The sequence below is a fragment of the Meira miltonrushii genome, assembly GCF_003144205.1.
Source record: "Meira miltonrushii strain MCA 3882 unplaced genomic scaffold FA14scaffold_3, whole genome shotgun sequence".
NCBI lineage: Eukaryota > Fungi > Basidiomycota > Exobasidiomycetes > Exobasidiales > Brachybasidiaceae > Meira > Meira miltonrushii.
In genome coordinates, this window is record NW_020289945.1 from 1101638 (window position 1) to 1124844 (window position 23207).

Genomic DNA, 23207 nt, shown 5'->3' on the forward strand with positions numbered 1-23207 from the left:
ACCTTGTAGTTCTCGGGCTATTCGAGCGATACTATTCTTAATGATCAGATAAGAGCACGAAAACGTCAAAAGACACGCAAAAATATGACATTAAAATGAGAGCACAAGCATAAATGATGGATGAGGAAGGAACGATAGCAGCCACTACTTGAACTCAAGAGATTGGTACCTCCTGTTAAATTTCATATCAAGCCAATCAACGATCGGATCCAAATGATGACGCCAAACCAAGCCATCCGCAACTTTGGGCATCTGATCAAGAGCTCTCATCAAATAACCAGACGTCATTGGGAAAGGCTCAGTCGTTGCTTTGACTTCAGGACCGGCTATTGGAGTAACTTGACGATAACCTTCTTTTTCCATCTTTTTCAATAAATCACAGAAATATTCACAAGTTTGAACAACACCAAGTGTCCATGAAGATGTACTCAAATAGCCTTGTAAAGCAATACCGTTTGGAACACCGTCTAACATCATTCCTCGATAGAAGAAAGTGTCTCCGAGGTTGAGCTTCTTGCCATCGATCCTGATCTTTGCGCCGCCAAGGAATTTGCATTTCAGACCAGTTGCTTGGACAATAATATCGGCAGGTACGAATTGACCATCCTGCATTTCAATTCCACCGCTTGTCAGTTGTTTGATATGACCTGTAACGACGGCTGCTTTACCTTCACGCATTGAAACAAATAGATCATCTTCCAGAACCCAACATAAACGTTCGTCGAATGGCTTGTACTTAGGAACAAAGTGTGGATCGAGAGGAACATTAGGAGGAAGTTGCTTCTTGACGTAATTTTGCAATACTCGTCTACCGTAATTTGGGAAGATTTTGTATGTGAAGAACATAATCGTTGTTTCGAGTTCGTAAAACAGGAACAAAATGATTGATGCCAACTTTAAGGGTAAAAGTTTTAAAAGCCATTGTGCAGCCGGATCAACTCTTGAACGACTTGTGATATACGTTGGCGATCGTTGAACCATTGTGACAAGCTTTGCTTTGTCTGCCATATGCGGAACGATGGAAATTGCAGTAGCCCCTGAACCAATCACAGCTACAGTCTTATTCTCATAATCGACCCCTTTTGGCCAAAATTGCGGATGAATGATGGGACCTTTGAACAATTCTTTCTTGGGCAAATCAGGGAAATAAGCCTCATTGTGATCAAAGTATCCGGTGGCCACCACAACAAATCGCGAAGTGACAACAATTGAGCTTCCATCTGTTTTCTTAAATTCTGAAGTCCATCGTTGGTCTTTGCTTGACCAATCCATATTAGTGGCAGTGTGACCATATACAATCTTTTTGTCAATGCCAAACTTTTTTGCTGTTTCTTCGATATACTCCAAAATTTCACCTCCTTCTGCTACCGTGTTGCTCTTGTTCCACGGATTGAATGGGAATGACAACGTGAACATGTCTGAATCTGAGCGAATACCGGGATAGGTAAAGCTTGACCATGTACCGCCGAGTGCTTCTCGCGCTTCAAAGATTCCATAGGAATACTTCTCCATTTGACCGATATAATAAGCAGCTGAGATCCCGCCAATGCCTGCGCCAACGATGACTACGTCCAAATCGACGTCGCTAGTACGTCCGTTGCCGTTCATGTTGATGTACTGAAAGTTGTGAATGTGAAAATTCTTGTTGTAAAAATGAGAAGGTTTATGGGGATTCGTCGACCTCGAGATTCTAAGATAAGAACATTTTATACCTTGTCGAACACTACAAACTTTAACACAATAAGGTCATACCAGCGCCGAAATCTTCCAACTATCGAATCGCGGAATTCGGCACTACATCGTCACCAACGAGTACCCTAAATGAGGTGACAGCGGGCCGCGACTAACCGAGAACGGCAAAATGTCTGGTTCCTAAGTGCTCGCTTTACGGTTCTCGGACTTGCTTGCTGGGGAATTCGGTACAATGAATGAGAAGGGGAGCAAATATTTCCGCAAAAGAGTCTACGGATTGTGCTATGCCATTATCAGTCGGCTTAAGCTTCTCCCTTTTTGGCCGAAACGGGTCTCCTCCTCTTTGTAACTTTAAATGCTTTTGTTATCTCTGTGCCATCCTGTTCAGGTGCAGGTATCGCAACGTGATTATCATATACACGCTTTTTCCACCTTACTGTGCGCTCTGATTCAGTGTCGTTGGCCAGGAGCTCTTGATTGTTGTGGCTTTCGTTGGAAAGCGGATAAGATATTTCCTCTTCTTTTACCACAATTTCCTTCTTTGCCTGCATAGGTTGACTTGTTCCATTTTCATTTTTGATCACATGTTCAGTCTCTTCCACCTTGTACGTTTGAAATGCACGAAGATCGGCTGTAAACAAGACTGAATGCGCCCAACCTGCATAAGGTCCCCATAGCTTTCTAAAGGTATCTGCAATATGTTCATAGCCTTTATGACCTCCTTTCGTTCGAATCTTGTACCATCTCTCTGCAAATTGAAAGACATGTCTGTCCACCGGTATACTCGAGGGTTGATCCATCGCCATCAACAAGATGCAATCTGCCACTTTTGGGCCAACACCGGGACAACGGATGAGCTCCTGGCGAGCGGACGGGTAATCCATTGTACGTAGCGAATGCAGATACTGGTAAGGCGAATCGTAGGCTATCCCATCCGTCTCTTTTTTAGAGCTTGCAACTGTGTCAAGAAGTAGACGTGCTGTATCCTGTATGTAAGGAGCACGATATCCAAAAGACAATTTGCGTAATTTCGCATCAACATCTTTCTCTGCTAGTCTTTCCACAGATGGAAAGGGGAAATATGTGATCGTTGTTGGCATCGCTTGAACTTCTTCATCGCCAGCAAACACCTCTGTAGGTGGAGGAGGATACGTTACAGTTGCCATAGGGTGACTGAAATGAGTGCATAGATTTTGCACCATTTGTCCTATTCGAGCGATATTATTGTTGGATGAACATATGAAAGCACACAATGTTTCCCATGGATCTTGTCTTAGCATCCGTACACCTCCAAACCTTTTGGCAAATCGAGCGAAAACTTTGTCCTTTTCACTCCATTCTTCGTACAGGGAAGCTAATGGGACGTCCAAATTGAGATAGTCATTTAGCCACGCAGCGGTTTGTACTTCGATATTTGCAGGGTCGACTTGTTCTGCGAGTTTTGGTGCATTTGAAGACTCTCCCATGAGTGTTTTGAAATAGATGTAACCCCTTTCCACATCTTGACGTACGAATACAATCCTGTCTGATAAGCACATGGACCATTCTGTCGTTCTATTGTATGTTCTAATTCTAGGTATTGAAGCATTGCCATCCTCTTCTTCTTTCTTCACAGCTATTCTTTCTTCTATTGGTTCATACACATCTACGCCATGCCATCTAAATGCTTGTCCACATTTGTTTGAAATTGTCAATTGTAGAAGAATTTGAGATGCGGATACTGGTAAAGGAGTGTAACCAGGGGGTGGTCTGGGTGGCTGAAAAGCCGTATTTGATGACATACTCCGTCTAAATGTCAGCCTTGCAATGTGTCCTGCACGATCACTAAAGCCTAGCAGAGAGAATGATCGTAATGTCAGAATGTTGAATAGGAATGATATCGGATCCGAATCGTGTTGGAAGAAAGTTCTAAAAGTGGCGGGCCTCCGCAAAAGAAAAATAGATTAAGTCAAATGGCCCGAACGCATGCTTACTTTTTTGGCGTAAGAGTGAATCTGGCGCGAATAAAAAAAGTTAAACATCCAACACAACCATCACACGATCATCAAATAATAGAGAATGCGAATCGCATTGGACGCATCGTCCAGCTCAGCATCTGGCTCAGATGTTGAGCCAATTTCAGATGGTGAAAGATTGGACGAGGGTGAACAATCTTTAAGCTGGTCAGCTAGAGGACTTCCAGTTTCAATCTCTCAGCAAAACTTACAAAGTATGCCAATCTCGAACCTGCAACGTTTACGATCTCGAACGCCATCAACATCATCTTTGCTTCTAGAAGAGACAACCCCAACGCGATCCCACAATGGAACATTCTCGCCAGGAAGAAGACGGACATCAAATCTAGATAAAGTCAATGCAGCTAGACAATTGGCAAAAAACGTACACGGAACGCGGTCGTCTCCTTCAGCATATCGTTCGCCAAAATGGATGCGGGAATCTACTCCAAAAGCTACTATTGATGATGATGGTGAAGAGGAAAATGGTACAATGATCCGGCTGTCAGAGTCAGACATGGAATCAGACGCTGATAGCGAAGAAGAAGCATGGCCTGTCGCTCCGCATAGATTCGCAAAAGTTCAAACATCCAAAATAGGTGCCAGAAATCGAAGAGAAGCATCGGTTGAAGCACAAGAGCTAAGTCAGAGAATCCGATTAGAAAGTGAGGCAGACTATTCAGATATGCCTCTAGGTAAGATTACCTCTCAAAGGCGTCGATCGAATTCTAGGCAAGTTTCTGTGCCTCTGTCGCCGAATGCGATTCGAAAGACGTTGACAATTGTCGAGGATGACTTTGATCAAGTACAAGGATTACTATCACGCATGCGTATAGAGAAAGAAAGGGAGGAAAAACAAGAGAAGCAAGTTTTCGATGAGAGAAATAAAGCTTTGTGGGACTCGATAGAAACGAGCATACGGCATGCAGAAGATGTGCAAGCAAAGGCATTAAAGGAAGAAGCAGAAAGGCAAAAGAAGATCAAAGAGCAAAAAGAGGCTGATGAGAAAAGAGCGAAAGAGCAGAAAGAAGCTGAAGAAGCACGGATAAAACGCGAAAAGGAAGAGGCTGAAAAGCAAAAGCAAGAAGACGAGAGCAAACGTAAAGCCGCAGAGGAGGAAGCTGCTCGCAAGGCTGCAGAAGAAGCCAAAGAGAAAAGTATGGGAGGAGTAGGTAATGCACTAGAGGCAAATGCAAGGGTAGAATATGAAGCTTGGTGGCAGAAGATTCAACAGATCAAACAAAACGTTTTGCCAGCAGTATCACAAAATACAGAATGGCGCAAACAATGTTTCTCTGCAAAACGTATCATTACCCGTAGTGTTAGTCAATTGACAAATTCAAGAGTAGAAATTGTCAGAATCACGCAAGCAATCGGTGAGGTGATGACACAGGCAAGAGGTGCATCTCCAGGTGGCGAAATATACACCTGGATCTTGAATCACTTATCAAAATGTCTTATTCGACAAGCAGAGCAAGAAGTGGCAGCAAAGCAAGATACAGCCTTTCCATTGGCACGTGTTGTGCAATGGCTCTTATTGGAAGGTCATAGTGAACTAGGCGATGTACTAATGGCCAGATTGGCAAAGAAGTGCTGTTGGTGTATAGCATATTGTCCACCAAAAAAGACTGACCAAGATGACAAGACGTATGCAAAAATCTTAGGAAAGGCAGAAGTTGATGAATCATCTTTGCAACACACTTCTCGTATGTCAGGTATTATTGCCATGTATTTTGCAATTTGCCAAACAACGCCTTCAAAGCCTCCTTCGAATCAAGAAGTGGATCTTTCCCGCATTCCTGCGCATTTCCGTTTACGTGCGTTATGGGCTTGGCAAGCACGTATGATTTCGCCAAGGATGATGGAACACACAATCACACCTGCATTATTTTCCGTCATGATTGAAATTGCCGGTCCGAAAGTCTTGACAGGATACGGCAAACAGACTTCAAAAGTTTGGAAATTGATTCGCATCGAAGGATTACAAAATGGCAAAGCTGGATTTACAAAACAACAATCGGCCAATTCCGCTCGTGTACGATTAGAGCTTTTGCTGGACGAATGGATAAAGACGGGTAGAGTTGAAGGCGCAACTGGTGGCCGTGAAATGGCGCCGTAATTATGATAATAATCTAATTGTATTTCTATTTCAATCGATATTTCTATCCCAGAAGGGGCGTAAAGTGAGACAGCATGGATAGGGTGACGTTGTATGCTCTGCACTATCTTCGATCTTATTTGTAAGCTTTTTCATGTTTAGCGGTCTTGGCCGAGTAAAAAAGACGCCGCTCTTGTTGAATGGGCGGCATTCATTTCATAGTAGATTCATTCTCACAACGGTGATTTCGGTGATTTCGGCCATATAAATCCCTTTATGCGAAGCTACACCTCATGACAGTTCAGGTATGGTTAAAAAGCTCGGGATCTTAGCCGGAGTCCCTTATCATTCCTGATCACGTCATGGCTCTTCATCTAACCGTTCACATGCTCCGTCTTGGATGAAAGTCTTACGCCTTTTTGGATGATAGCAGGTACTTTCACAAACATACTTAAAACACATATTCGAAGTCCACTCCTCCTTTTTGTCTTCCACCACCTCAGGACCTTTTCTTGGATTTGGACATAATACAAAATTAAAAGACTGCTCAAAGTATGACAACGAATTCGTCAACTCCTCCAACTAGCTCTGAAACGAACGAAATGGATCATCATGGATTCAAAATTGGTGACCAAGTTCAATTTCAGCGTCAAGATGCCGTAGCCAAAGGTGAGTGCATTTGAATGAAGGTATTGTCTTGATCGAACTAATGCAGATTGACTGCAAATAACCTTTTTGCAGGCGTGATCACTGGGTAAGCAAACAACAATTCAAAAGCGCCATGCTGTGATAATGTGTCTCTTAACGTGCCTTTCTGACTGCCAGCTTCGTAAGCGATAATTTTGCTAATGTGAGTTGATCAACTGTTGCAATCTCATTGCTGATGTCACGCTAACATTATCGATGTCGCAGGTTCACATGCATACCACCGATGAAGATGTGAGGCTTGACAATCACGCTGTTGATTGCATTGTCTGCTTATCATCTTCTCTATTTCATTCCAGCTTATCGTATTAATTTCGATCTTATCAATGAGCGCATAACACCAACTTTTCTTTGAACACAAGCTACACAGAAATTCAATTTGGAATGATACAAATAATGGTAAATACAACTTCGGAGAGAAATTTTAAAAGAAGAAAAAATTTCTTGATTTCATCATACGTAAACATCATATTCGTCATTATGATACAGCGGCCAGCGCTCTTGTCACTTTTTTGCAAATACTGCTTGTTCCAATTTCATTAATCTTTCGTCAATCGATTTACGTTGTCCAGGATCTTTTGTACGATCCAACAGGTCTTTATGCATTGAAATGAGCGTGCTGTGAATTTGTGAAACATCTCCTGCTCCTTGAACATATTCAAAAATGCTTTGAAGAATATTTTCTACTTTTTCATCGTCTACCTTTGTTTTGGATGTATTGTACGATGTTGATGGCTTGGATATCTCCTTCGTCTTCTTTTTCGTAATTGGCATGCTATGCTTCTTGTCCGTATTGGTCAATTCTTGCTTTGTAACGGAATGAGGAAGGTGTGATTTGGTGTGATCATTACCACGTGCAAAATTGCCCAACCCCTCGGCATATGCATTCAACAACCTTTCCATCGCTGTGAGGCCGTCTTTATCAGATTTGTGGAGCAATTCCCAAACTTTGGCTTCATCCTCTTTAGTTTTACTTTTCGCAATATCAATAGTTTCTGGTGTCTTGAATCGTGGTTTTGATGTTTTCGCTTCTGGCTTTTTAGTTGGAACTTCTTCAAACTTAGCATTTTCTTCAGGATGAGGAGCGTTACTCAACTTATCGCCGATAAGGTCAAACAGACGCTTAGAGTCCGCTTCACTCATTTGACGAATATGCTGAGTACCAAATTGCAATTTCTGGGGGCGCTTTTCCATTTCTGGAGGTTTGAGATCAATCAAAAGCTCTTCTTCCTTCTTTGGCAAGATTTGAGGGGTATCTTGATTTCTTTTGGCTTGCGATACGTCGAAAGAGTATTGAAGAAATCTGATGAGCTCTGAAGGTGGTCCCTGGAAGGATATATGAGCTGGATTATCTCCAGACTCTTGTGCTGGCGATCTGAAAGGTGCAGGGGCATAGCGCATTGACGTTCTTGTTTCCGCCATTTGATAGCTCTTTGAAGCTCGATGATCATTAAATTCATCGTATTTTTGAGGATAATCGTAGTGAGTTTCTCTTTGCATTGGCGCTGCTTCCCTCTCCACGCCTCTTTCTACACGTCTGCTGATACTCGTCCATTCTGATGCACGTTCATCTGCACCAGTGTTCACTTGATTCATGCCAGTCATCGTGCTAGGTTCTGTCGCAGAAGCACTTGGAGCATAAAGCTTCTTCATTGGTGTAATACCAACACATGAACGCCATGTTTGAACGCGACTCAATAATTCCAATTCTTCGCTACTGATCGTCATGGGCTCAACAACACCAATCGCACTGTCTGAATCCTCTTCTTCATGTTCATGCAAAATTGGAACTTTTACGACGTCTGGATCATTTCCCACACGGGTGTCTTGGTAAAGTACTTCCGTTGAACGCCAATGTCGTGGTTGCAACTTTTCATGAGCTGTAGTTGTCTGCGTGACTGGATCTTTGCGTTTAGTGGGGGTGGACACTTCCTCTTGTTCCAATGGCGCGCAAATTTGTTCCTCCAGATTGTACTTCACGACATTCGAGGGAACAGTGATATTTTCTTTCTTCATTTCGTCCTGCTTCGGTGTCACTTGTCCAGGCTTTTCACCCTCTTCATCGTTTGTAGGCTGATCTTCGGGCCACATTGTGCCACTAGAGCGAATGCCGGGTTTGGTTGGCGTGTCACTCATCATCTTTGCTGCCAGATTGCGGGATAGATTTCCATTTGACTTTCTTTCAGCGGTACGTTTTTGATGTGACGTGCGTTTCAAAGCACTGTTTCTTCGAGAACGAACAACCAGATCGGACAAACGAGTATCGAGGTCAAAAAGATCCACGGGTGTCTTGCTCGATATTCGACGACTTTCGTTCTCCCTTTGATCATCTTCCATTTGACCACTTTTGCCGGGTATGCTAAGTGGATTTGTTTTTTTGGCAGTCTGCAATGGCTCATTCGAGGACACTCGTTCAGTTTGTGCGTGCTTCTGTACACCTTTCGTGTTCAAAGAGTTGTGCAAGCTAGGAAAAGCAGAAACATTTGGCGTGCGCGAGACCCATTCATCGAACTTTCTATTGGCATATTCTTTTGCCAGTTTGACATTTTCTCCAGTAGGGGCAGATTCAACCATCGACATATCCTCATCCTTTTGGTCAATGAATTGAGGTTGATTTGCTGCTTGAGGCGCCACGTCTAGTGGCAATGCATGTCTCGCTGCTCGACTGACTGTGTCGGATGACCATTCCGATGTGATAGGCTTCTCCTCAGTCTTGTACATGTACTGGCCATTCGTAAAGCGCGGGGAAGGAAATGAAGCAGCATTCATCAAGTTATAATCGCCTAAATCCAAGCCTAAAGCTGATTGACGTGGCATAGCAGAAGTGCCGACTTGATAGTCAGAGGAGGTGAACTGGTTCGAAAACTTCGCTTCAGGTCGACTGCACGGCACTACCTCGCCGACAGAGTATCGTATGAAAGGATCTCTTGGCATTTCAAAGTTGGACGGATAGCCTTTTCTACCAATCGTACGATTCAGTTGCGAATCCAAAGAACTTCCACTCAGTGCCGGGACAGGTTTGCGTTTTTGCAAAGAATGCTTTCTTGCTACATTTGCTTGTGGAATATTGTTTCGCTCTAAGTCACGGTGAGTGAAAATCGGATAGCTTGGTCCTTTGTCATCTTTTGGCACTGAAATTGACTCTTTCAGCTTTCTGACGCGCGAGAAAGGTTGAAGCACTTTTTTGGCCCAGCCCGGTGATGGTTCTTCGTCAACAGGAGGGATGTATGGACGATGATCAAAAGAGACTCTTGCTGGAAAGGCTTCTTGAAATGGAAGTTGTGGTGGAAAAGAAGCATCAAAAGTATCAGTGGAAGGTGGAAATCCAGTCACATCACCGGCTGAGCCGTAATAAGGTGCTTGCAAGTGACTTTGACCGTAGGGTGGCGTGAAATTTGCTTGAAATTGTTGAGCAGGATGCAAGGGCGAGGAAATATTTGGACTTGGAATTTCAAAAGAGACATTTCTACTTCGCATATCAGAAGTACGCGGTGGGCCTGGCTCACGAAATAACTTTCTTAATGCTTTTGGTAAGGCGAATCCTTGTCCATGCTTAGGACGCAAAGAGTAATCAAGAGGAGGTTGTTGTTGCATTTTGATGATAGCGATCACCAATAATCTTTCAAAGATATGATGAAGTTACAGAACAAAGAACGATGATTTAATTTCTAACGCCGTTTATCTTCATTTCACTTTCACTCTCCGTCGTTCCTGCGAGCGAAGGCGGACCGCAAACGCGAATAAGACGACTGTTAAGGAAGGCTGTTTGCTTGCATCAATGTCCGCAAATCGAAGGAAGACTGATGGCGCAATAACGGAAGAGGTCAATACACTTTAATGCATGAATACAAACTGTTTTCTTTGTCCAATACAAATGATCATGAAAGATAGATAATCGGAGAATGAAATCGTCACTCTTCTTCTGAAGACAGTCAAGCCACACGGAAATTGCATGGGTAAAAAGAATGAATTGATATGGATACATGTGCAATAGTACAGTGACTATGAAAACGTAAAACAAGAGTTGAACAAGGGCCGGCATCATCCGAGACGCTGTGTGACATGATACGCATACACAGCACATCCTTAGAGGCTGTGTAGCTCGTTGTGATTACTTTACGCGCTTGGGATTGTCAAACATTGCGAGTAAGATTTGACAGAGTATGGCTTCATCAAGCTGTCACGTCTTTGTTGAAGCTCGTTTCGATATGGATGTGATGGCAACGGAAATGCTTGTGAGGAGGATGTAAGGAAAGAAGGGTTCTTTCTCCAAGCCGTTTGATTACCCTTTGGCACCGTTCCGTTCAATTCTTCCAATAAAAACTTTGTTTGTTGTGCAGGTGCAGAAGATGGTCGACTTGAAGGCAACCCAAGCAGCAAGGCTTCACGTTCACGTCTTCTTGCCAATCGTCTTCGCTTTTCTTGGCTCATTCTTGCTCGGCCTTTTCGCTTAGGTGCTTCTTCTTCATCGACTGTTTCGCTCGGCAAACATTCGTGTCCGTCAGAGTTGCTCATAGCAGTTGGCTGAGCAGCTTCTTGGTCAGTTGATGATTGTTCTTGCGGTGGGAATGGCAAAAAGGGCAATAAACGCATTTTTGGTTGCCCTACACCTTGAGGCCAGGCTTGTGGATCATCTTTTTCGCCTTTGCAAGTAGTACTACCGCCAAGGTAATCTTCTTCATCCTCCGAGTCCAAAGTGCGTAGAGCTACTTCTGTTGCCAAAGAAGCCATGTCAAGTTCAACGTCCAAGTCACTCAACTTTTCAGGATGATGACTGATAGTGTTGCCACATTGCAACACGTTAAACGAATCAGAAGAGGGAGATTTGAGAAACGGATCAAATTGATTTTGAATTCGCATGTATTCTTCTTTGCTATTTTGACAACGTTTAATTGCACTTGTAGGAGAGTCACCCAGAAGGATACCAGCCATCTCTGTTGGTGTAAAAAGAAATGGTGACGAAGGTGCTGTTGTGGCATTCGAGTATTCGGATCTGACTTCATCGAAAGAAGATTTACGGCTAGAGAAAGAGCTTGAAACACTCAAAGGTGTCAGCTTTGGGGGTGAGAGTGACACATTGGCAGCTGTCATTCGACGAGACCAAAGAAAAGAAGTTGGTGTCATGGTGAAAAATGGAAGAGATTGTCGTTGAAATGGAAGAAAGAGAAAGAGAGAAGGTGTCCTATGAAAAATGATGATCGGGTAGACGACGTGAAGTGGATGAATGAAAAACAAGGGTGATGTTAGACTATTGCTAGCACCGAAATAGGATGTATACGTTGTTGGAGGATGAATGATCTACTCGGATCCGGATACCAGCCGAACCCAGGAGCAAACTGATGAACGACAACAAACGATCGTTACAAAAAGGGAGTATCGTAGGATGGATGCCTACAAAATTTTGGATTTAGGAAAAAAGTGAAATAAGGTTGCTCTTCAAATGATGAAGGAAGGGCGAAAAGGTTTGTAAAGCGAACAGGGAGGTGAAGATAAAACCGGAAAATGAAAGTCTGTTTTTATAGACAACATCTCTTCATCCAATCAGACGCCCGATTTATCCTTTCCATTGAACTGAATGGCAAAGACACAGCAAGGCACGCCAAGATAGCGTTGTGACAAAGCCAAAGGCGTACGGGGCGATGCAACCTTAAAGCCATACTCCTACAACCAACACACGGAACATGTCTTCTTGCAAGGGTATATTTAAAGTATGCTACATAAATTGACTATTGTCTTGGTATTCTTTAACCATGCTGTGTCATATCATAAGGCGCTGAAAGAAGAAGACTGTTAGTATCATATCACTCGCTTTCTACCCAAAAGTTAAACTTTACTCACTGATCCACGATTCTAAGTCTTGATCGACCGTTCTCGGATCGCCAGATCGTTTACCCAACCTACGATGAACGCGAGCACGTAATCTAGCCATACGACCTGAATCGCGATCATCACCGTCAACGATCTCAACTGCGCCTGCATCCAAGAAATCTCCGTGTTCTTCCGTATGATTCAATTCGCCTTCCAAGCTTTCTTCTTCAATAGCATTCGTGCTTGTACCGCCGCTTTGATTCATGATTGACGAGCTGGAAGGCTGAAGGATCTTGGATTGCCTTCGAGCGCCATCAGATGTAGGCTGGTTTGAGGAAGAAGATTGGCCTGTATTTCCTCCTGTAGCGGTGTTATTCATGCTCGAATCCGAGGCGTTCTGAGCTTCGGACGCCGACGGAACAGTTGCGCCCGTTAATCCATTATCCTTTCGTTTCCTTTGCAATTTGGCAACATAGCCGACATCATGTCTTTCAACTGCATGATGCAAATCCCGCGGACTATGTAAAGCAGTTGCGCCAGTCGAAGGACATGCTGCACTGAACGTATGAGCACGATGCATATGTTGCGCCAATCGAACGACATCTAATGGTAATTTTGGCGGTTGACTTGGTAAGGCGATCACTCTTCTGGTTGCACCTTGGCGTAAATAACCAGAATCGAGTGCACGTGAAGAGTCTTTGAGAGCTTTGAGCAATGGCATTGGAGGTGCTTCTTTGAGAGAGGGAATAGCCAAAGAGAAGCAAACGCTTACATGTGCTTTTTGCAATTGACTTTCGTTTGGTTTGTTGACTTTTGAGGGTGTGACAAATTCAATTTCGATCCGCAAAGGCACGCCTTCGGGATAGTCCACAATCTCTTCTGGTCCTGCTTCAATTCTCGTATTTCCATACCATGCCAAAGCACGAACAAGAGCTTTCCAGCTTGGTGCTCGTACAACGAAGAAACAATTTTCATCAGTCAGAGAACCGTCTGTCTTACACTTGCTTAAAGTGATGATATTTGGAAATGTCGTCTTTGCTTCCGATAGGCCTTGAATATACAAGCTCGTACCAAAAGGTTCACCCGAATAGCCGAAATCGGTCCCTTTCATTTGTTTTTGCTGGAAGTTCACAGCCTCGTCAGGTGTTGTAGGTACGCTCTCCGGCTCTTCCGAAGGTCGATTTGAATCTTCAGTCGGTTGCGTGCTTTGACTTTGCGAGCGATTTAATGAGACTGTCTCTTGTTGATCAGTATAGATTCTTGCCACAGGAATAGGCGGACGATCGATTGGAATGTCTGGTAATCTCTTCCCCGGGGCTCCACTTACAGGGCGAGAAGAACTTGCAGCAGGTTGACTAGGTGATCCATGAGAAGTAGAAGGCAAAGCATTATGTGCTGCTTGGCTTGAGGTGGATGCAATTGGTAGATTTGATGACTGAGCTGGCGGTGACTGTGAAGTTGATCTTGAGCCTGGTACTGTGGAGGAATAAGCCGCACTCTTGTCCACTGGATATGATAAGGTCGAAATTGTATTATCATGATCTGGTCGAGGTCCGAAGTCTGGTCGAACAAACTGAACGTTTGTTGGAATGGACGTTGGCGCTTCTGGAGGACGGTCACTATGCACTTCATCGTACATTGGCGGTGCTTCTGCCTGATCGCCAAAAGGATCAGAGCCATCTTCTTGTATTTGTCCATCACCTGCCATGAATTCATCATCACTAAGTTCCCAATCATCATCGACATAGTCTCTTTTATCGGTTGTCCTGCCTTCTTCATCGACTACTAGAATTCTTGGTACTTCTACACCTGCTGCTTGTGCTGCCATACTAGGTGTAGGAGGTAATGGTCGGCGGCGAGATCGAACAGTTGAGTGTCTATTATTACTTGAAGCACCAACATTGCTGTTCGATGGACCCGCAGCCTGTCCACCGTTGATGGCGAAACGTTCATTCATTTCTAATGCCAGTCTATGTGCTTTCTTCTCATCAAGATGTTGCCAATAAGACACATCACCAATCTCACCGCCACGTTGAATGTGCATTGCATCTGCTCTTTCTGCCTCATCTCTCCTTCGCCATTCTTCCTCTAATTCTCTTAGACTTTCTTCTACAGCTGCTTGTTCTAACCGTTCTTGTTCTGCTAATGCATGTCTTCTTGATAATTCTGCTTGTTCTGCCTCCCGTCTACTTTGCTCAAGCAATTCAGCATGTTGACGTCGCATTCTTTCCTCTTCTTCACGTAATGCACTTTGTCTGCTTTCTTCAATCAAGATTGTAGCTGCTTCCTCTTCTTCTCTTTGTCGTTCCAACCTCTTCCTTCTTAGTTCTTCATCCTCTATCTGACTGGCCCTCATTGCTTCCATCAAACTCCTTTCTTCCTCTTCTTCCTGCCTTTTCCTACGCTCTTCCTCTTCTGATCTATACAGTGCCATATAATGCTCTTCTTCTTCCTTCTCTCTTTGCTCTCTTTTTCGTTCCTCTTCTGCAGCGCTTGCCCTCGACGCTTGCAAGACAGCCTCATAGTCTGAATCCCCTTCTGCCTGCCCAGCTGATGCCTGTGGTATTGAAGGTGAAGACACACGTCCGGAATTATGCGGGGGCTGTTGTGGCGATGAGTAGCTGCCATTGTACTGCTGCTGTTGAGATCCATACGTTGCTGGAGCTGAAGTGGGTGGATGAGGATATGCATTGAATGCATGCTGTTGATTTGGTGCTGATTGTGGTGGTCTGTATTGGGTTTGGTTATAGCCTGATTGATATGGATTGGGCATTGGTGCTGGTAATCCTGGAATTGTGGAAGAGTATGAATCTGAAGTGGCTGGCAAACCTGAGATTGGAGAGCTTTGAGTGTATGCTGGAGCTGCATGATGTGATGGATAATATGCCGATGCAGGTCTATGCTGATTTTGAGAAGTTGGCCTCTGTGATTGTTGAGAAGATCTTTGTGGTTGTTGATCGACTCTCGTTCTGAATAAAGAACCAAGAGTGCTGTTTCGATTGGAAGATGATGAGGATCTTCCTTGTGTACCATTCGTTGGCACTCTTTCATCAGAAACAGAACGTTGAGTGATTGACCTATTATTCATCATATTATCGCTCACTCTCCTTTGATTTGCCAAGAGTGGCGGCACATTACCGCTCATTTCCGACAAAGATTATTTCAGTAAGTAAAAAGATGTGATGAAATGATATTCAAGATGGTGAGAAAGAGAGAGTTAAAAAGAAAACAAGTGAAACATTCGCTCCACAAACACAAAAAAACGCTTAAACTTCTTTCAAAGGCGGCAGCACAGCAAAAAAGAGGGGTCTTGATGTTTAATAAGCCTATGAGGCAGTGCTTTAACGTGCGATCGGCAGATTACAGCAATAGGCGCCGAAATGGCTTCGGGTGCCTGTCTGCCTGCTTAACATTAATAAACCGGCTAAAAAGCCTTTCAGCCTAAATGCACGTCAATTTAACGCACATGCCAATCATTCATTCTTCCCCCCCCCCTCATCCACTTCATTTACTGCAACTCTTTTCTAGCTCATGACAGTATCAATGGAGAGCAGATTGTGATCGCCTCTTTTCAACAGATCGGATCAATTATGGCAGTATACAATGTCGTCCTGATCGCTTCATTGCGATTGGCTTTATTTATTACATGTCGCTTGACGGTATTACCGCTATTATTGGGAGAGGCTCGCTATGCTTCCTTAGACGAAACGGATGCTAATGGTCAATATGAATTAAATCAACTACCTGCTCCGGCTACTACATACAATTCAAACGCCCGCAATAGTGCTTCACTGGCTACCAAAGCTCGCAATGGCTTGACAGATTGGAAGGGCATGATCCAATCACTCAAAGATCCACACCAAGCATCCAGTCATGTTTTTTCACTTTGCTTTGAGGAATCGACAATCTTGTTCGTTCTCGTACTATTGGAAGCCACAGGAAGATTGTCGACACAAGCCTTAAGACGCAATTGGACGTTCAGCTTAATTTCGGTCGTGGTCTTGGCGGCTTTACTGATTCCGCTTTGCATTTGCTTGTTGATTACTTTCAGAATATCGAGTGCAACGCCATTACAACGAGTACTATTCGCAATTCCTGCATTTGCGATATGGTCAATAATCTTTGTCAATGTTCCTTTACCGGCCGCTTTGGCACACACGACTGGCCTGTTGGACGCAGCACTGGCACGAATGGCTTTGTTGGGTGTCATTCTGATCGGTATACTCTCTGGCTCAGCTGCTGCAAGCTCTGCTTACGATACGTATGAGGCATTCTTTGCGAAACGCAAACCAAGACCTGTTACGGCATCAGAAGTGCAAGGTGCAGAGAGTTCATTCACGAGAACATGCGCAGATTTAGCAGCTAGAAGGCGACAATTGGAACAGGTACGTGATGCACCGGCAAATCCAAACGATCAGACTGGCTTGTTGGGCAGAATGTGGGGCTCATCACAGAGGAGCAAAGAGATCAAATCATTGTCACAGGAGATATTCGGATTAGAGACGCTGGCAGGTGCAATGCGAGATGACTTGGATAAGTTGAGAACAAGACATAGGGATGGAAAGTGGGCCAAAACCATTCAAGGCAAAATACTTCTGGGAGCCGGACATCTATTTTCGGTTTATTGTGTTTGGAGAGTCTTGCTGGCCGCTTTAAGTTTAGCTATTTTGGGTTACAAAGAACAAGCACCACCAGATTTTGTCTCCTTGAGCTTGGCATATTTGGTCAAATATGTGAATGTCAATATCGATCTCGCTGCATGGACAAGATTATTTGGATTATTGTTCGTTGGTGCTTTGATCGTGATTCGCATGCGATTTGTCTTGGCCAATCTATCGACATTCTTCCGCGCAGCTTCAACAGGAATCAGTACGAGTTTCTTGGTCCTTTTCCTTGCAGAGGTTTTGACGATCTATCTGTTAGCAACTTTGATTCAATTACGTGTCTCACTTCCATCCAAGTATTCCGGTGAGATCCCTGAACTTTCGACCTCATCCGTTGAAGCTGCTGGGGACATCATCACTTCGGCAATCGCGCAAGCTGGTGATGCTATCAAAGATGCATCTAGACCCTTACTGGCTACGCTTCCAAGTTTCAATGTCGTCTTTGGATCTGCTTTTGACGGTACATTTTTAATCAGTGCAATCGCAACGGGAGCTTGGAGATGGTATTCGTCAATGGATGATCTGGAACATTCGAATTGGTAAGAGGACGCCTATGGAAGTGTATATGTACATTAATAATAGATAAAAAGTTTTCTTCAGAATTATTCCTCTTCGTCTGCCTTTTTGGCATCTTCCTTTGCTGATTTTTCGGCTTCTTTTTGCAATGCTTGCGTTTGTTCGATATTCAAACTTTCAACGATTTCCAAGATTGAACGTTGCAAATCCTCTTTTGATTTTTGTCCATCTTGCAATTTCGCACGTAAGGATTGCATGGAAAAAGAAACGAATAATTCTTGCAGCAGAGCAAAAGACCAACCTTCTGTACTTTCGATAATCTTTGTTGTCAACGAAGTATCTTCAACGATTTTCAGAGAAACTTCGAGACGATCAATGAACCAGTGTTGCAAGTATCGTGCTCGTTCTTCAGGAGATGGACAATTGAACGTATACTTTCTGTCAAATCTTGAAGGTCTTCGTAAGAATGCATCGTCCAGCTTATCGGGATGGTTGGTCGAAGCGATGAGAATGATACCATCATTGTTCGTCAAACCATCAATCTCGTTCAAAACAAATGATCTGATTGAATCGGTTACCAATGAATCCAAATCCTCAAGAATGAGAAAGCAAGGTGCACAATTTCTTGCTTTATTGAAGACGTTTCTCACCCCTTTCTCCGGAGTGCCTGATCTTCCGGTTTGAAATGATTTGACGTACAAGATAGGAATGTCCAGATGATCTTGTAACAATGCTCGAATCGTTGCCGTCTTTCCATTACCTGGAGGACCTAACAATAACATTCCACGTTTCCATGCAATTCGAGCATCTTTGAATGATTCTTTTCCCGCAAAGAATGTTTCGACGTCCTTTGTCATGCTTTCTAAAAGATGTTGTGGTAAGATTATATCATCTTTACGTGTATCTTTCAAAGCAGCAAACATTTTCGAGTCCTTCATCCAACGTTCATCAAATACCCAAACTTCATCTCGTAGCGAGCGTTCAAAACGAAAAACTTCATCGAACAATTTACTGCCGAGAGCATTACCTTTATGGGGTGTATAATGATCTTTCCAAACCAAAAAGTTAACTTCGTTTGTATCAAAGCCAGCACGAACTGTGAATCTGTAAAAAGTCATATACACTTTTTCATATTCGAATCGTAAAGTGCAATTTAAAGGCTCGAGATATGAAGCACCTTTACTTGGATCACTGCTTCCCATTACATATCGTGTATTTGCAGCTTCAAATCTTGCAGGGAATCCTCCGTTTCTGTTTTTGGGACGATCGCCAGCATTCTCATTCCATTCGATGTTCAAATGACCTTGTAATAATCCCAATTCGGCTACGTCAGTGTCCACTTCCGTAATAGAGGAAGGTAAGACTTTTGAATGAATAAGATAATCAATCAATCCAAACGAGTTACAGCTTGGAGTTTGTTTATACAAAATCTGAGCAGTAGGATGTTTTTGACAAATGAATGCGTACAGCTTGTATTCTGTTTCATTGGGCAGAACTTCTAAACCGGGAAATGAATATCTTTCCACGGCGTTAGGCATTGTAGTTTAGATTCTATGGTGGAAGTAGTGATGGGGAAGAGAAGGGGTACAGGTCATGTAAACAAGCCATATATATACCCTTACCCCTTTCAGATGCTACAATGCGCATTGTATAACACCGTGCTCAGCTTGAGGAGGCGGTGCAACGCAGGAGGAAGTCCATTGAGGGGACTGACGTGTGAAAGTTCATGCTGCTCAGCAGAAAGAACTAGCTTGTCATGTGGAAGAGGAACAATAGATTGAACCTTAGTCTTCAATGAAATGAGAACATGTGGGTGTACCAGTGTTTTGGCTCCCCGGAGTAAGACTCGAAAGAAGCAAAGTCAAGTTCCCCCATTTCCACGGACTGTAGGGAATGAATTGAGCTAAAATTATGACTGAGATCTTGACTCAGCAGCAATTCAAGCCTTTCAACACCCGGTCCCTTTCTTATTTTTCATCAGCTAATAGCCTGTGCGTATTATGTAATCCATCATCGACCGGGCTGTCAATTTAATCAAAAGGCTTATTGGGCGTGTGTGGAGTCGTGACGGTTAATAGCGGAATGAAACAACAACCCGAAAAAGGGAGGAAGCTTTAATTGCACAACAACCATAATCACCTTGGCATCGTCTCAAGAGATTCAAGCACCTCATCATGCTCGGGGTACGGAATGTAGCCGTATGGCAGAGGGCAGGCTGTGGCATACAGGGCTCCGTATCAAGGTGTTCGAGGCGGATATACGCACCTTGTCATAACTCATTGCGCAATGAAACAAATTCCATACAAAGAAGCCGATTGTCACAAACTGCATTGAGACAATTCAATTCGTCAAGCTTCTCTTTGCAACAGAGTAAACAATCTCAATCACCTGGTAACAAAAATGATGCATCAGTCAAAACACAAAGTGCCCCCAAGGATGATCGACCTTTTCGAAAAAAGTATCCGCCCATTCGACCGCTACCTGAAGCGGAAAGTTTTGATCAACCTGCCGTTGCAAATCCAATTGAGACTGCTTTAGCTCATAAAAGATTCAGAAGGCAAGCTCAAATAGCAGCATACGTACTGGGTGCCTTGGGTTTGGCAGGTGCGACAATCTACTTTACATTCACAGTCGGAAAAGCAGATGACGGAAAAGAATTGGTCTTAGATCGAAAGGAATTGTCAAGCGTACAACACGAACATGTTACTGTCAAGAATATGGCCATCACGCACGAAGAGCTGGAAAAGCAGATTCGAGAAGCACAAAAGGGCCAAAATCAAGGAAGCTATACCGTTCTAGCCATCAAACGATCTGCCACAATCGGAAAGGCGGTAATTCTATGCATGTGGGATTACAGACAGACACTCAATAAGAAGTACAAAGATAGAGCCGAAGAACAGGAAGAATTACGTCAATGCCATTTACGCTCCGCCCATCGAGTTTTGGTGGCTTTGCAAGAGAATGGAGGATTGTATATCAAGCTTGGTCAACATTTATCATCCATCATCTTGCTCCCTCCAGAATGGACAAATACAATGAAACCACTGCAAGATCAAAACACACCTACCCCACTTCCAGAATTGGAAGCGATGTTCCGCACTGAGACCGGAAGAACATTTAGTGAAGCCTTTAGCGAAATTGATGCGAAGCCGATCGGAGTTGCAAGTTTAGCACAAGTACACCGAGCGGTAGATCGTCAAACGGGACAGCAATTGGCCATCAAACTCATGCATCCACAGGTCGAACGTTTTAGTCAAGTAGATATGCAAACGGTCAATGTGTTGGTTCGTTGGGTAAAACGAGCATTTCCCGATTTCGAATTCACTTGGCTTGCTGAAGAGATGAACGAGAATATGCCATTAGAGATGGACTTTAGACATGAAGCCGGTAATTCACGTAGAGCAGCAGAAGATTTTGCGCAATACAAAAAGACAAGTGTTTATATTCCCAAAGTGCCTTGGGTGTACAAGCGTGTAATGGCGATGGAATTCGTTGATGGAAGAAGACCGGATGATTTACAATACCTTTCCGACCATCACATCGATCGCAATCGAGTCAGTCAAGAATTGAGCAGAGCATTCTCACAAATGTTGTACATGCACGGCTTCTTCCACGCTGATCCTCATGGAGGAAATGTGCTGATCCGTCCTGCACCAAAAGGCAGTAGGTCGCCATTCAACTTTGAGGTAGTCTTGTTGGATCATGGATTATACTTTGATATCTCACAAGAACTGCGAACGAATTATGCTCGATTCTGGCTTGCTCTTCTCTCAAAAAGTACACCAAGCGTGATGGCAGAAAGAAGACGACTGGCCAAATCGATCGCGAACATCGACGATGATTTGTACCACATTCTCGAAAGTGCCATCACTGGAAGAAGTGGTTTGGAAGGCAGTGACGATAAGAATCCCAACGGAGTAGGCGGCGGAAAGCGAAAGAGTAGTCTCTTGGACTTAGACAGTGGATCAGAAATGACGGATGAAGAGCAAGAACATATACGTAAAACGGTTATGGAGAAAGAAGGTCTTTTCATTGATATTTTGAAAGTTCTCAGACAGGTTCCAAGACGGATGTTGATGGTTTTGAAGCTAAACGATCTTGCTCGATCATTAGATGCCAACTTGCATACCACCCATGGTCATGCTCGACCTTTCATTATCACTGCACGTTATTGCGCTTTGGCTGTATGGAAAGATGATCGAGAAAGCCTTGGAGAACGTTGGCAGAAAGAAGGATTTTCGTTCCGATTATTGGGCGATTGGATTTCCTCGCTTGCAAACTATATCTACTTCTATAGAGGTTTAAGTTTCTTTGAAGCTTTAAGCGATATGAATGCTTCCCGACGTAAGATTTTCAGCTTTAGTTCTGCTTTTGCAAAATCTGCTAATCTTTTGGGTGCAAGACGTGCGATGAGCGGAGTTGATAGTCAAACGTTATCAAGACAAAAAGAACAAGCTGATTTCGATAGAGCACGAGAACAAGTTAAAGTGCAAGATGATGATGCAAAAGCAGAGGGAAAGACGAAAAAGTATTGAAAACAATGGAATGATGTACTATAACATATCAAGCAATAATAGAATGCAATAATTTAATATCAAACATCGCATTTGAATGTGTAGTCTAGCGGTGACGGTAAAGATACAATACGTCAATTGGTCATATGGCGATTCCCCACGACTCTCCAGCCGGACTTGGAAGCTGAGAAGTTTTCGTAACGGGTGACTGACTTGCAGAATTTGATAAGCTACTGGAGACCGATGTGATTGGGGATGATGGTATTGATGTTTGGGACAAGTGAAGTGTAGAGAGGTCCAAATCTGGAACCTTCTTCCTGTTCAATCTCTTCAACTTCTTTTCCTCCAATTCTTTCAAACATGTTGTGCACGTTGGCGGCATGTATGTTTCAATGATTGCATGTGTTGGCGTTCTCTTTGCCCATGAGATCTTCAAGGTTGGATTAGCTTGAACGATCTTTGGTAATTTGTCAAAAGGAACAACCTCTTCTTCTACTTCAACGGTAGTTCTTGAGGTGTAAGTTGAATGTGTTGCCAGATAAATTACATCGTCTTTTTCCTCTATTGCACCATGAACAGCTACTCGAGGTGTACTCGGTCCAACAGTTTCGTCATCCGAAAAGGCAGTTTCTGTATCTGTCGAGAAAGCCAATCGTACACCTTTGGTGTTGAGCTTTCTTTGAACGTCTAAATCGCTCGAAGTAGGAGGTAAGATTATATCCACATAATTTTTCTTAGAAGAAGTACTTGCGTTTGAATTGCTGCGTTGGAGGCTAGGCATAGCATCTACACCGTCTGTATGAGGAACTCTCTTTCTACGAATGGAAGATGTCCTTCTTCTATTTGCGTTTTGCAATCTAGGATCCATTTCTTGCCAGCCGAAGGACGGGTTGGCAACGAAGGAAACTGTGTCGGTCATAATGTTGAGGAGATGGGGGAAGTGGAGTGGAATAAGTTTTTTCTTAGATTCTTTCTACTTATATACTCTTTGAAGTTGCATCGTTCCTGCATTTCATTAATCCGTACGATCGATAATCACTCCGACCTACTTTAGCTAAAATCTCAAGATTAACTTTCTTTACAAATTCTTTTCCTGTAGCCTTTTTTCGGTTATCATCATGTCATTTTTTACCTCAGACATTATTTAGCTTCTTGGTTGCCTCAATCGGGAGCCAGAGCAACCCAGAATGAGAGTACACTAACGCTTCTGCCCACA

General features: G+C 43.5%; 10 protein-coding genes across 10 annotated transcripts; 3 read left to right on the forward strand and 7 right to left on the reverse strand.

The window, feature by feature from the left end:
- Positions 1–70: 70 nt before the first annotated feature.
- On the reverse strand, positions 71–1801 carry FA14DRAFT_63739 (FAD/NAD(P)-binding domain-containing protein). The gene has a single exon (XM_025502608.1). It carries the CDS (start codon positions 1606–1608, stop codon positions 145–147), a length of 1464 nt encoding a protein of 487 aa, XP_025353902.1. The 5' UTR covers positions 1609–1801; the 3' UTR covers positions 71–144.
- A 490-nt stretch (positions 1802–2291) lies between these two features.
- FA14DRAFT_111739 (DNA glycosylase) lies at positions 2292–3464 on the reverse strand (the record flags this gene model as incomplete). The annotated part of the gene is made up of 1 exon (XM_025495955.1): positions 2292–3464. A coding segment is annotated over one exon (1173 nt), but the record flags the coding sequence as incomplete, so codon positions are not given.
- Positions 3465–3724: 260 nt separating this feature from the next.
- Positions 3725–5865, forward strand: FA14DRAFT_161368 (GLE1-domain-containing protein). The gene has a single exon (XM_025499087.1). It carries the CDS (start codon positions 3751–3753, stop codon positions 5803–5805), a length of 2055 nt encoding a protein of 684 aa, XP_025353904.1. The 5' UTR covers positions 3725–3750; the 3' UTR covers positions 5806–5865.
- Positions 5866–6993: 1128 nt separating this feature from the next.
- FA14DRAFT_185290 (uncharacterized protein) lies at positions 6994–10218 on the reverse strand (the record flags this gene model as incomplete). Its single annotated transcript, XM_025501446.1, has 1 exon — positions 6994–10218. Exon 1 carries the CDS (start codon positions 10081–10083, stop codon positions 6994–6996), a length of 3090 nt encoding a protein of 1029 aa, XP_025353905.1. The 5' UTR covers positions 10084–10218.
- Positions 10219–10605: 387 nt separating this feature from the next.
- On the reverse strand, positions 10606–11863 carry FA14DRAFT_173381 (uncharacterized protein; the record flags this gene model as incomplete). Its single annotated transcript, XM_025500474.1, has 1 exon — positions 10606–11863. Exon 1 carries the CDS (start codon positions 11611–11613, stop codon positions 10606–10608), a length of 1008 nt encoding a protein of 335 aa, XP_025353906.1. The 5' UTR covers positions 11614–11863.
- FA14DRAFT_173382 (uncharacterized protein) lies at positions 11863–15497 on the reverse strand. The gene is made up of 2 exons (XM_025500475.1): positions 12328–15497; positions 11863–12262 (listed from the first exon to the last, which is right to left on the reverse strand). Exons 1-2 carry the CDS (start codon positions 15440–15442, stop codon positions 12234–12236), a joined length of 3144 nt encoding a protein of 1047 aa, XP_025353907.1. The 5' UTR covers positions 15443–15497; the 3' UTR covers positions 11863–12233.
- Positions 15498–16130: 633 nt separating this feature from the next.
- FA14DRAFT_124012 (uncharacterized protein) lies at positions 16131–17504 on the forward strand (the record flags this gene model as incomplete). The annotated part of the gene is made up of 2 exons (XM_025496617.1): positions 16131–17265; positions 17356–17504. The coding sequence occupies 2 exons, from the start codon at positions 16131–16133 to the stop codon at positions 17502–17504; spliced, it is 1284 nt and encodes a 427-aa protein (XP_025353908.1).
- A 30-nt stretch (positions 17505–17534) lies between these two features.
- On the reverse strand, positions 17535–19142 carry FA14DRAFT_63776 (P-loop containing nucleoside triphosphate hydrolase protein). Its single transcript, XM_025502609.1, has one exon. The coding sequence runs from the start codon at positions 19013–19015 to the stop codon at positions 17564–17566; it is 1452 nt and encodes a 483-aa protein (XP_025353909.1). The 5' UTR covers positions 19016–19142; the 3' UTR covers positions 17535–17563.
- Positions 19143–19478: 336 nt separating this feature from the next.
- Positions 19479–22398, forward strand: FA14DRAFT_161372 (ABC1-domain-containing protein). Its single transcript, XM_025499088.1, has one exon. The coding sequence runs from the start codon at positions 19652–19654 to the stop codon at positions 22010–22012; it is 2361 nt and encodes a 786-aa protein (XP_025353910.1). The 5' UTR covers positions 19479–19651; the 3' UTR covers positions 22013–22398.
- On the reverse strand, positions 22085–23084 carry FA14DRAFT_63799 (uncharacterized protein). The gene has a single exon (XM_025502610.1). It carries the CDS (start codon positions 22908–22910, stop codon positions 22134–22136), a length of 777 nt encoding a protein of 258 aa, XP_025353911.1. The 5' UTR covers positions 22911–23084; the 3' UTR covers positions 22085–22133.
- Positions 23085–23207: the final 123 nt, after the last annotated feature.